A 13,256-nucleotide genomic window follows, 5' to 3' on the forward strand; every position below is an offset into this window, starting at 1 on the left:
ACACACACACACACACACACACACACACACACACACACACACACACAATACTTAGCACAACTCTCAGAAGGGATGGGGCAGGGATGGGATGGACAGCATGTGGTGCTTTACACAATGTATGTCATCAATGCTACTCATCACTAATGGCTTTACTTGTACGTGTGTGTGTGTGTGTGTGTGTGTGTGTGTGTGTGTGTAGGAGTGGGAGTTGTCCTGAGGAAGTGCACACCCTGACACTGAACCTGCCAACAGGCAGGGAGGACAACTGTTTTCACCTGTTAACCTTTAACCTAATCCTCTTAGGTAACTGGGACACAGTCACATCTGCTGAAGACACACCCAGAGATGGAGTAGCAATAGGTTAATTACCACCAAAGTGCAACAACAAGCTTATCCCATCTCACTTTATGAGTCACTAAAACGCTCTTTTCTGAATCCAACATTACAGCTCTCATCTTAAATGAATGTGACCTCTGTGTGTACTTGGTTGGCTCTGACCCTTCCACAACTTCTGCTGAGGGAGAAAAATAAAAGTTGAGCGAATTTGGACTGACTCATGTCTGTGTGTACATCTATGAGAGCGCCAAAGAAAATCAACCAGGGGTCTGGGACTGCACGCTCTCGTCTAAAAGGCACGTGACCGAGGCATCCCACCCAGCAGGATCTGCTGCCTATAAGCCTAAATACAGCTGCTCTTTCCTCTCACCAGCACCCGAGGGAACCCCAGAGGAACAAACACCAGGTTCAGAAACATGATCAACATCGGCTTTGACTGGACATGCATGCTGACATATTCAAACTTCACCATTATCAGATTATCTTAGTAGCATGACACACATTTTCATGATCACATTCATTTGAGTCACAACATGGAAAATGAGTCATGCAAGGCCCTTTGTCTCTCTACCCTACTACATTCTAATATGTGTATATTATTATACTGCCACTTTAATCAATCAGCTCATTGTATCTTAAGCTAACCATTATAAAGAGCTATAGCCTGTAATTAATGGCTTCATGATGTTTTTTGGATCAGTTATACCGCATTAGTACAACTTTTGGGCTGTCAGTTTGTGAAAATCCCTCCAGCATGACACTTTATTTGCCTTTGTCTTTCAAAAGACTGTGAAAAAAGGCTGCAGAGCATCTGGACCAGAATCTGCCAACTTGATAGATTGTCGTAAGAACACTTTAACAAATGCTTTTCTATACTCTATTGTACTGTAATAGTTGATATGCATATCTTCTGGATATAATGTAATAGGGCCTACTACTTTTGATTTCGTTTCTAAAAATTGAGATTAGTTCTCCGGGCAGCGGCGCAGATGCTGAGGGCCCCTCCCCTTCTGCAGCAGCAGCAGCATAATTGGGAGTTTACTGTCTGTCTCTCCCGGGCGAACTGCCACAGAGTAACCAGCCATCCAACACACACACACACAGAGTGCAAGAGTTCAAGAGCGCTAGCGTGCGTTTGACTACAATTAAGGGGAGTGGAAATATTTGGGGGAAAGTATCAGTTTATTCATCCACTTTTCTTTTGGTCGGGACGAAGTTGCGCAAGTGTGTAGCCTATACTTTTGGTTACTTTTCACTGTGAGTCAGGCAATTAAGGAGAGTGACGCTGCTGTCCACAGCGTGAGCATGTGTTGCATGTGAGACACGGATCTGACTGCGCAGGTAAGATGAGAGACGTAGAACTCTGAGGTACTGTTTTTCAATTTACTTGCTCAGCTATCGTCTTTCCCATCTGTTGCATTGTAGTAATTAACTTGCAAGTTTGTTATGTTATCCAGATGACAGTGTTTTTTAGCACAATAGGCTATCTGTCTGTTGACATTTTTTAGCTCTAAATTTAAACATCTTGCTTTAACGTTGTTGTGGCTATCTATTATATTTTGATATTTGATATTTTCCAACTTTAAGTTCTGCCGAACAGTTTACCAAATTTCCCAAATTCAACTCTTCAAATCCCGGATTTTATGCATATGTCTGTCGACTTTTAAGAATCTCTGAACAGCTTTGTTTAATGCATGGTGACAAATGACTTCTTAGATTATACAAGGACTTTTTAGATTATTTTATAATCCTATGAAGAAATTTTATCAATCTGTAAAGAAAAAAGAATCATTTTAAATGACTTGTATTGTTAAAATCACCAATATGTGTAATGCATGCTGTTCATCAGGCAGCACCAGTGTGTTCCTGAAATGTGCAATTGAATGTGACTAGGCACACTTAAACAGCCAAGTATTTTTTGACAATCCAAAATATTCACATCAGTAGTCCACTGAGTGATTAACAGTGCATTAATCAGTGGACATATTTGCTTTACTTGTGGAGCTCAGCTCACTGCCATGTGTGTATTTCTGTGGTTTACTGTGCAGCATGTAGGAATGAAAAGGAGTCATGTGGCTTTTGTGGTTAGTTATTTGATCTTTCCCCTACCTGTATATCTAAGTTCTCAAGGACCCACTTACTGCACTTTTAAAGGTTTATCTAACTCCCTCCAAGGCGCTTTGGGGTTTGGGGGGTGTTGTGAGTGAGGCAAATAAACTATTGAAAGGGAGTCAGAGAGATGGAAGTTGTGTAGATATTGATTTCTCTGGCAGAGTTTCAGGGCTTTCGATCAGAAAATTATTTCTGCTTCGGGCCACATAAAGACAACTCAGAAAATCGTGTGTGATTTTCTCCTTGAAGCATTGTCCAATAGTTACGTCACTGAAGTGGCGTCTGTCAGGCATACTTAATGCAGTCGGCTGAGAACTGCTGCTAAAATCACAACCTGGAAATGTATGCAAGTGATCTTTGAAAATGGCACTTTTGAAAAGTGACAGCATACGTTGAAAAGGTATTACATCTCATTTCTGTGAGAGCTCTGATATGGTTGGGATTGCATTTCATAATAAGTTATGATGTGAGTCTGGTTAAAGGGTTTTGGTGGTGTATGTGGGTTCCTTTGTTCATTGTATCACTTTAAACCCACGCTGAGACTCCTGTTTGCTTTAATTCACTCCTGTTCTGTATTGCTTGTATAGTTTGATCCAACATTACCCTTAAAATCACAGCAACATTATTCAGCTGTGTTTTGAATGGCCTACAGCACCATTCCTGTGCTCTGTGACAATGTCATGCCATTCACAGCGAGGCTTTTTCCTGGACAGCGATGAAAACTGAAAACAGAAAGAGTTATTTCTCAAAACTCAACAGGTTTTGGGTGGAAGGCTTTATTAAAACATACTTGTAATGCTGCACACTAGCCTAGCCTTATACGGTCATGTCTCCAGAATCCTTCAGCGCGCACGGACAAAGCAGTTAAGGCACCTTTACTGCAGTGGCGATGTTAGAGAGTCTACAACGGCTAGGTGCCAATGACTTGCAGACAGACAGCCCGGCTGGGTTTGCCTGCCCTGCAGCTCTGTGGCCTCCGTGTTTCTACTGAACTATACTGGAGCTTGGCTGGGGATAATGGCATTACAAAAGCCTTCCCAGGACTGAGAAACAACAATTACTTACTTAGTTACCTCCTGCATTTGTAGAAGACATTAATGCTCTTGAGAGGAGTTGTTGCATGGCGTACATGGGTGAACCCTTGTGTCCTCGGGCCATCAGGAGACAAGTAAGAGCACTTACAACTGTCAGTCACTGTTTTCATGCCCTGTTGCTACCATCTGGCTACCTCAGGATGGTATAGGCTTACACACACACATATGTTCATACATGCAGACACTCATCCACATTCAGAGTTGCACGTCGGGGTCATGGCTTGTTCAGCATGTCTAGAGTTACAAGTTTCCCAACTTTCCTTTGTTGTGATAGCAGACCTGAGCTGGCACTGTCTCGAACCTGTGGGCTCCGTCTTCCATCGCCAGATTGGTGGATTAAACGTCAACATTAAACATAAAGCAAGTCTTTAACAAAGGCAGCACAAGCACCATTATGTTTCTTTGGTGTATTTGGTTATCATATCAGCAGTTACCCAGAGTATTCACCAGTTTTTATTTCAGATAACAGCTTAGGGAGGGACACAATGTGGACAGACAGGACCTCAGGGTTGGAATTTTATCCATCTCCACATGTTTTTTTCCACAGACATACTCTTCACTGCCAAAACGGAAGGAATTCCACTTGAATGTTGTCTTGTCCGGGCATTACCATTTCATGCATAGAGAAAAGTGTGATTGTCATGAGATGTCTGTTATTTTTAACGTAGTGTTGTGAATGTGTGCAGGACAGGGCCTGAATAATTCACTCTGAGAAATTCTCACATAAAGTCTTTTACTAGGGCAGTGGAGTTAAAATGTCAGAGTCGTTTAGTTGTGTGAGAGGGGCAATCTGTAATCAGACTTTTCTGATTTATAGGATTTATTAGCAGGTAAACGACTGCAGGAAATACAGACTTTCCTAATGGCACAGGATCAAATGTTCTTGTCTATGGAGACATTACCTAACATGTTTTGTGCTATGCATTCATTCACTATTTAGGGCCAATTTACTGCTGCATTTTCAACTTCAAAGCCCATCTCAGTCTGTATCACCGTGTTTGGATGATAACGTTTTCTGTAGAAGGGGATATTTTGGCAATTTATTTTGCATTCAATTTGATGAGGGATATGTAATTTCCCAGGAGATACACGTGCTGTGCTGATAGATACGGTGTTTAACTCGGATAAGGTGGGGTAATGTTTCTGGTTTAATCTAAAATGAATCACATTTTGCTGCCTTGATGTTTACTTTATGACCTGAGTAAACAAAATACAGAAACAAGGAGTTAATAAGTTCCCCAAAAGCTTTAGTGTAATAGTATGTAGGTTGAGGTTTTTGATGTCAATCCATAATAATCTTACATCGCTGAACTATCACATGTTTCATATTTACTTGCACTTTGGCAACAGTTAATTCTCAGCATACAGTTAAACAGTGTGAGAGCTGCACCCTGTGTGTGAGGTGTTAAATTTGACATATCAAAATAGTTTAAACTTTGAAGACATCAACCCCTTCAGATCAATATTATTAGTTTTTATTAGCAGACTTTGGAGACCGAGCTGACAGTGCTACTTTACTTTGTTTCTAGAAGTCTCGTTATGGAAATATAATATACCGTATGTTACAGTGCCAAGACATTTAGAGAAGGAGTGGTGCTTGTCTGTATTTGAGCAGTGTTGTGTTTCCTTCTTTACTGCCGACTGTAACTGGAGTTATAGCCCACAGAAAAATGTTAATGCTCCTTATATATGCTTTATAGTTTGTGTTTAATACAAACACAAACAGTGCGGCCCGGTGGGTGTCCTGTATTTTCCCTTTGAGACATGAACTCACACAGACTCACAAGAGAGTTACATGCTTGCTTGAATGCAAGGTTGAAAAAAAGATGATTGACTGTTGCCAAGAAAAACAAGCAATGTCTTGAGAGCTAGAAACAATTACCTATGTTGTTCTGCCAGGTCAGTGCCTGTGGTCGGGGAATAAAGACAAATAGCTGTGCTAATGCACTCTGTCCTGTGGAGATGGAGGGGTTTGATAGTAGTGTTCTCTACAGGGCACCATGGTGTTGCTAAATGCCTCATTAGGGGTGGTCTCTTTGTGAGATTGCCCATGGCCAAAGCACTTCTTCCCCATCTGCTCCATGTCTGCTGATAACTTATGCTGGGAATATTATTTTTCTTAAAAGTTCAGCTACTTAACATTTCTTACATAGCATCTTAAAAATAGATTTGGGATCCTTGTTAATCAATGACTGCTTGTTTTATGGCACATATTCACTGTTTGACGTGAAACCAAAAAAGTCAGTATATTTGAGGAGGTGACATCTATAAGATGCTAAATGTTTGGAGATCAGAAGCCAGCAGCCCCATATTGGCTGCTATAGCTTTTAAATCTGTCACCATCGCCATCAGGATTGTTTCCCATCACCCCCTGCACCGTGTGCCGGCCATGCTGCCAAAGACAACAGGGACTCTATCCGCCAGGAAACAGAGGTGTTAGCTTAACCCACATGGCACAAGCTGTCAGTATTTTTTCTTTCACACCTCCCTCTCTCTCTTTTCATCTCTATTATTCACCCTTTTCACTTCCTTGCTATATTGTGTGACAATCCCCTGTTATTGGATGGAGAGTTTTTAATGCTCCTCTTCTGATACATGACCTTTCTCTTTTGTTTGGGGCCTATTCTTCTAGAGGGGCGCTGAACAGGCCTGTACTGCTGATAGATGTAGGCACTCAAGCGGTAAAGAGAGATACATTACTCGAACACTACCCACATGGGTGAAATCGTGTCACTGCTTCCCTGAAGATACTGCAGGAAGGATGAGCCCCACCACCAGCATTATCGCTGTCGCTCCCAAAGTGTGCAAAGACTGCATTTAAACCGGCCCACTTTCTCACTCTCTTTGCAGATTGCCCATCCATCACATGCCGCTCTATATCTGTACTTCTAACCCTGAAGGTGTGAAGGTGCCTCAATTTGTCATCTTAAGTAAACATCAGTCTGTTTATCAGGGTCTAATCCTCTCCAGTTTAAAGCTATGGGGGGCTCGGATGGGTGCCACTCCGCCCTGATTCTACATAATGAACTCAAGTTTCAAACACCAGATGCCAAAACTGGACTGGGAAAATAAATGAAGTGAAATGACTTGTACTTTTACAGCTTGCATCTGTCTGCCAACATGCCATGCAAATCTGTGCATGTAGGTGTGAATGAATGCATGTTCCCAGAGTGTCAACTTATATACGTATTTTCTTCGGCACTGCATAGACAATGTTTGGCCCAAAAGGTGATCTTCTCTTGTCCATATGTCCAGTTCTTCCAACCGGAAGCAACATGCTTGGTTTCAGAATTTGAGATATGCGAGTGTGTTTGCCACATCAGAGCTATTCATTTAGGCAGACATTGTTTATGTTGTCACTAGACAGGTGGATGTGTGTTTTCTGAGATGGGGGGTAGAAGGAAAGCAATGAAGGAGATGTTGTAGTAAGGTCTGAAAGGGGAGGCACTCTTTTGATGCATTCATTCATTTCGTCATTGATTACTTGGTTAATTAGTAGCTAGATGGCTGTGGAATGTGCAAGAATGCAGTTTTAAAAACACTGTTTATATTCATTTGGTACTTGGATAGGGTGATGCACTAAATACAGAACAAGTCTGATTAAGGGTGAGGTTATCATGAGGTAACGATGCATTCCAGTGGAGAACAATAAAGCACTTTTCTTAAGGTCAGTAACACACATCAGTATGTGTGTTAATTTGTTAAATTGCACCTGGTTAAGAGTAAATCAGGAACAATTAATTAAAAAAGTAATTACAATGAAGATTCATAGATACCTATAAATAATTGGTTACGGTTCTTTGCAATAGTTCATAGTTTCAGGCACAACTTGTTAACTGCTCTGCTGCTAATCTTCAGTTAATTGCATCTTACTGATTTATTTCTTACTTGTTTCTTGATAAAAGGTGTTACCAAAGAAAACAACATTCTCTCTGCAGACTCATTGGTTGCATGCCCTTCAAAACAGCCTTTGTATTTTGATGATCACATGTGCATGTTTGAAAGAGCGTCGTTATATGCATATCGCATATACGTGCAAGACTATTGCAAATCAGCATCAATGAAAAGAGTAACAAAAACACAAATGTATTTAAATGGACAACTTTTAAATCCCAGTTGCATGTTTGTCAGTTCAAGTGACTGCAATAGAAACGTTGCCACATTTCCATATTTAAATTTTTTTAAAAAGTACCCCAAGTTGTCCAGTTTTTGCCACAATGATTTCACTTTGTCCCGCGTTCAATTAGCACACATCGCTCGAGTTCTCCTTGCTTATTAGTGCCAGAAAAAAGAGCGAGGGTTCCCATGACTGTTCAGTCATATGTCTCTCTTTCCATCGAGTGTGAAATAATGTGTGCGCTACACACCTCTTCAATGCACTGTGAAGTCCCAGACAGGACTTGGTCCATTTTTTTACAGAGCATAAAGGAGGAGCTGACAGGGTCATAAGCCAGTGCTAAAACTAATGGCAAGTATCATTTAGCTAAAGAATTAAATGAGTTATCCAAGTCAAAGGAAGATAGAGGGGAGAGAGAGACTGAAAGAGGCATGGCCGAGTGAAAGATAGTAGAATGTGACTGTGTTGTTAGCGGGACCTTTGTTTTGGGCAAACAGATTTAAAGGCAACACAAAAGGGAAGCCAGTGACAGGCAACAGCTGATGTAGGACGGGTAAAGAGAGGGGACATGCCTGTAGGGCTCCATGGTGAAATGACTGAATAGTCACAACAGAAACCTGTGTACATATCCTGCGCAAAGTTAGATGAGACACACACTCATGCACATACACACACACACACTTATGATTGCTCCTCCCTAGCTTGACTCTTTTCTCCCGTCTCCCTCCAGGGTTGCAGAAAAGGACAGAGTGAAAGCGGAACTAGAGCACTCCACACACCATGAAGAAAGGGGACTTTGGTAATCAGAGCCTGGATGAAGTTGGGGCTCTGCAGTGCATGTCTGGCAGTAATTATGGCAGCAAAGGGAAGAGGATTAAGGTACTATCCCATCCAGGGGTCCCATTAGTGGGATTGATGTTGTTGGCCACCCTCCCTTTTGGAGCAAGCATCAAACAAACTGTCCCCAGGGTCAAACTCAGCCAAAGAGGTAAGAAATATTGTTGATTTGACTTTTTATTTTATTGTTGTTACATGTGTACATTTTGATATGTTCGGTATTGAAGTTTGACAGAAAAATAAAGTAGTTTTAGGCCATTATGGATATTTTATCTCTTGCCAACAACCTTCGTCATCTTGTGTACTTGTATTTAGCTGGGGTTATTGTAAAGTTGCATATGTTTATCTAATGACTCACACCTATGATTTGTTTGACTTTTTTTGTCTTTTTCAAACATTTCTTTCTGTAAGCGTTTCAGCCATTCAGTGTGCATCTTCAAAGACCATGTCTAGCAATGTCTTTGTCTCTTCCTTTAACATTTCGTCTCAGCTACAGTATATCTCTTGTGGCTTTGTCCACACAGCCAAGAGAGACAAGTGAAAAGAGAGATTGTTAACAGCATAACTCAGTTATGCTGTTAAAGTAAATGGTCTTTGAAACAACACTGTAAAGTAGAGTGAGAGATTTAACATTCACTTACTGATCCATTAGCCCACTTCATAATTCCCTGCTTGTCACGTTTGATGGGCTCAAGAATGTTCCCTGGTGACTTTTTGTGAAACATGAACACAATCTATTAATCCTCTCATTGATATATCCCCAATACACAAGCCTGCAGTTACTAAAATACGATGTTGTTGCAGTCCATACATTTCACGTTGATGCTCTCGGTCAACAGTGAAACTGCCGTGTGTATATAAGCCGGTCCCGGCAATGTGCACTGCGTCCATGTGTATAGTTTTGCGTCAACTGTTTGCTTTGTGCCACCGGGGGAAAACTGAATTATAGCTCCCTTTAAAACCCATTCTAAACTCCAGGGCAAACTTAACTTCAAAGTCTCCATCCCCCTCATTCTATGAATCAGCTATACAAGAAACCACACAGATGAACTTCAGTCTTGCTCCATAAAATTGAATCCCCACTGCGACCTAAAAGTAAACTCACTCTGACTTCAACCTCCAAAAGCTCTCTTCTGGTCAAAGACTCCCTAAAACCATGGCTGGAACTAGATATGTCCTGAGTGTCCAACAAAAATATATGTAAGTAGTTGGAGGAATAATGATTGCTAGGGACAGTGTTTACTCAGCAGTTAGGCGAGTATTTAGCGCTACAGTTTGTCTCATTTTGTTTGTTCCAAATCAACATTTTGATAAAATATAGCAGTTCATCATTTCACATATGATTCCAGTTAAATGGGCCCATATATATGTGTGACAACTTTTTTTGATACTCTGTCATGGTGTGTCTTTTGGCTTAGACTATGAGCACAGTTGACCGAACTTCACAGTTCATTCAAGAGGCCATCCGACTGGTGGTTCGCTTTGGAGTTTAGATTAACAACAAACGCTGAGTCACATCCAACCCTGTTGCACAGATCATACACACTTATTGTCATCATCTCATCAGTGCATGCACTCTTCAAAAGCAACAACACCCAGCAGTGATCACTCTTCAAACATCGCATCGCCCTCCTGTGAAAGCACGGCTGACCTGAGTGATGGGTCAAAAAGATCAAAGTGAAATCATCTGTGATTGAGTGAACGCCTCCAAAACAACTGCCTTCTACTCTAAACTCATGAACTCCCCTCTGAAAAACACATCTCAAGTTCAAGTTTGGTCCCGAGTCACAACACAGACATTGTGGCCTTCTGCCAAATAAGAAGTGAAATCATCTGGTGGTCATAATATGCTGCACATTCAGATGGTTGTTATACCTTTTGTTTTTATGTTTACATGTGACCAAAAAGACAAAGCTACACCACATGCCCTACTATCCTTAGTCATGCGGCCTGTATTACTCAAAAGCTACGGTTTATTAGTCATATAGTCATAAAGTATAGAAAGACGCTTTATAGGACATGTTTTTTCTTGTAAACAGTTTCTCAATACTTAACCTCAATTTAGTGAATAGATGTGTTTAGTAACAGCAAATCATTTCAGTGATAAATCTGGCTGTTTGTTGGTTTCTTTATTTATTATTCTTAATCACATTACTGGCTGTCACGTTACTCTGTCTCTTCTGAAACCATGGACAGTACATGCTACACTGCATATTAACAATGGCAGACTGAGACTGTGATCATGCAACCTGAAAACAGCAGCCTTGTCTCAGCTATAGCTTACATTCAGAGTACAGTGATCAGTATAGGTACTTCTAGTGAATATTGTTTAAATTCATGCTTAAATGATGTGACTCTTCTTCCAGCAGATATGGCAGATTCATACACAGCAACATTACAGCAATGTATCTTTTCCACTTTATGCTCTTACAGTACATCAACTTCAACCTTCAGACAAAAGGCATCGCTGCGCCACCTCATTAATCCCGTGTTTAGTTACTTGTATTAGCGTTATAGTATTTATATATATATATATATATATATATATATATATATTCATATAGAGTTTACATTTATAGCTGATCAGCAGAGACTCAAACCTTTGGCAGCAAGCCAACAGGTGGATGTCTTACTTAAATAAATGTGTGGATGAGAGTGCCTCAGAGCTCCAGCAGAGGAGCTAATCAGGAGTTGTTAAGGGTGATGATGAGGGTTCTCTTCTCTGGAAAAAGGGTGCGGAGCACTATCGATAAGCGGCAACAGCTAAGCAGGCTGTTTCTATAGGCTCATAGCGCTACATGTTTACAGAGCAGATTAGCGTTAGCCAAGGGCTAGCAGGCCTAATCTCTCTGTGAGGTTTAGCCTGCTGGGGGCTGGAGTGTGTGTAGGGGTGGGAGATATGAGCATGTGGGGGTGCTGCGTGTGTGAGCTTGTGTATAGGAGGAGGTATTAAGCAGGATTGCGTGGTGTGGAAGGGTCCCATAAGTTCAAATATTGAGGGTTGGTAACCTCTCCAATCCTTCACACCAAGAGGGTAATCACAATGTCAATCCTTTCAGAGTGACTCCCACAGGACTCCCCCACATTGAGCCAGTGTGTATTCAAAGCATGTTGCTCTACTGGCACACTGAAAAGAGCCTGGTGATAGAAGAGATTTCCTCAGATCAAAGAGATCAAGGACACAGTGCTGAGCTGAGAAAGTTGTCAGTGCTCAGCTCCCAGAAATGGTAGCTCAGAGTTTATGGTATATATTGAATCTTTACATACAGTTTTTAAAAATGCTACCACTATGAATCATATAAAAGTCAACAGCAAACTATACCATCATCTAATGGGTGAGCAACAGGTATTCCACCTGCTCTTATCACATTCAAATCTCACGTTACCCACGACAGGCGGAGCCACAGCTCATGTTTAGGAAAATATTCAGTCATCTGCAAATGAAGTCTAGTCAGGAAAGTATCGGTACGGAGACAGGTAGTTTTAGAAAAAGTAAACCTGCCAGCTGCTTTCAAAGAGCTGCTTTTAAACTGAGAGGTTAATGCGGTAGCTATGAAAATACCCTGAGGAAGATATCTGATAATGCATCCACTAAAGTAGTGTTCTGGTACTGTATCGCTTCTCTATCAGTATGTGCAGCTACAGTGTTGAACCACTGAGGATTAGGCAAGTGTCAGGTCAAGCCAAGTCATGTTTTTGTTTTTTTACTAGAAGAGGAAACCCAGTGCTTGTCTTTGGGATTTTGGTGTGTACTGTGTGAACTGAAGAGAATAAGTTAAGCTTGACAGCGTAATCCTGCTGACATTTCTTTCCCAACATACTGTAATTCAATGCTATGTCTGTCTGTTGCTCTCTCTGGGCCAGAACTGCTGCAAGCCGGCAGTGTATCTCTGTTTATGGGACCCTCTGATGGCCTGCACTCCCACTCGCTGCTGCTGGACGAGGAGAGGGGTCGTCTTCTGCTGGGAGCCAGGGATCACATCTACCTGCTTGACCCTGACAATCTGGCCAGAGCCCCAAGAAAGGTACACTATGCTGTGAAGAGCACTGAAGAATGTGCAAATTATATACACATGTAGAAGGCTATAGAAAGATCCAACCTCAGACAGAAAAAGCAAGCAAAGAATGAATTTAGTGCAGTAAATAAACAGCAACGTTTGAGTTTGTAGCTGTTCAGGCCATTTGCTGTAATTGAGAGGTTGTTTAGATAGACATTGCAGTGACTCCAAGTAAGATTTAAGAATCCTCACACCCTCTGACAGGAGGATTGTGCTGTTAGAAATTCAAGTTTGAACAGGAGATGGAGTTTCTCCTCCATACACAGTAAATGACCCACCCTGCAGACATACAAACTCTTACTTGGAGTCACTTAAGACATCCAAACAACCTTTCTTATTTGCTGTGAGCAGCTCATTATTATAGAGACAGCCCATGCTTCAGCTCATGACACTTATACCTGTCTTGCCATTAATTGAGGTGACGTAAGGTATTTTTTTTCCATTACGGTGTTGCTAAGTTGAAATGAACTCAGCCGTGTATTGTTTTAGAGAAGAGCTCACCTCTCAGTCAACAGCAGTCTGAAACTGTCTGTCTGGCGAGGTCAGGGTCATCGTGGTGGAGGGTACACGCACACACACAAGTACGTAGACATACACAGAGTATGCACGCTCACACTTACACAAACACATAGATGCATTCGGACGAATGCCATATGTTAAAGTTTGTAGCTGTGAGTGTGTGTTTATCCAGCTGAAATTCAT

The 13,256-nt window shown here is 41.4% G+C and overlaps 1 protein-coding gene across 1 annotated transcript in view; it reads left to right on the top strand.

The window, feature by feature from the left end:
• The first annotated feature begins 1,433 nt into the window (after positions 1-1,433).
• The window catches only part of sema3d (sema domain, immunoglobulin domain (Ig), short basic domain, secreted, (semaphorin) 3D), a 29,577-nt gene continuing 17,754 nt past the window's right edge, over positions 1,434-13,256 (top strand). The window contains exons 1-3 of the mRNA XM_031866975.1: positions 1,434-1,677; positions 8,390-8,647; positions 12,361-12,521. Coding sequence (XP_031722835.1) covers positions 8,440-8,647; positions 12,361-12,521 — 369 coding nt within the window. The 5' untranslated portion in view covers positions 1,434-1,677; positions 8,390-8,439. The remainder of the gene's footprint in view (positions 1,678-8,389; positions 8,648-12,360; positions 12,522-13,256) is intronic.

This window comes from Anarrhichthys ocellatus, unplaced genomic scaffold, assembly GCF_004355925.1.
Source record: "Anarrhichthys ocellatus isolate YVR2014 unplaced genomic scaffold, GSC_Weel_1.0 scaffold2, whole genome shotgun sequence".
Lineage (NCBI taxonomy): Eukaryota > Metazoa > Chordata > Actinopteri > Perciformes > Anarhichadidae > Anarrhichthys > Anarrhichthys ocellatus.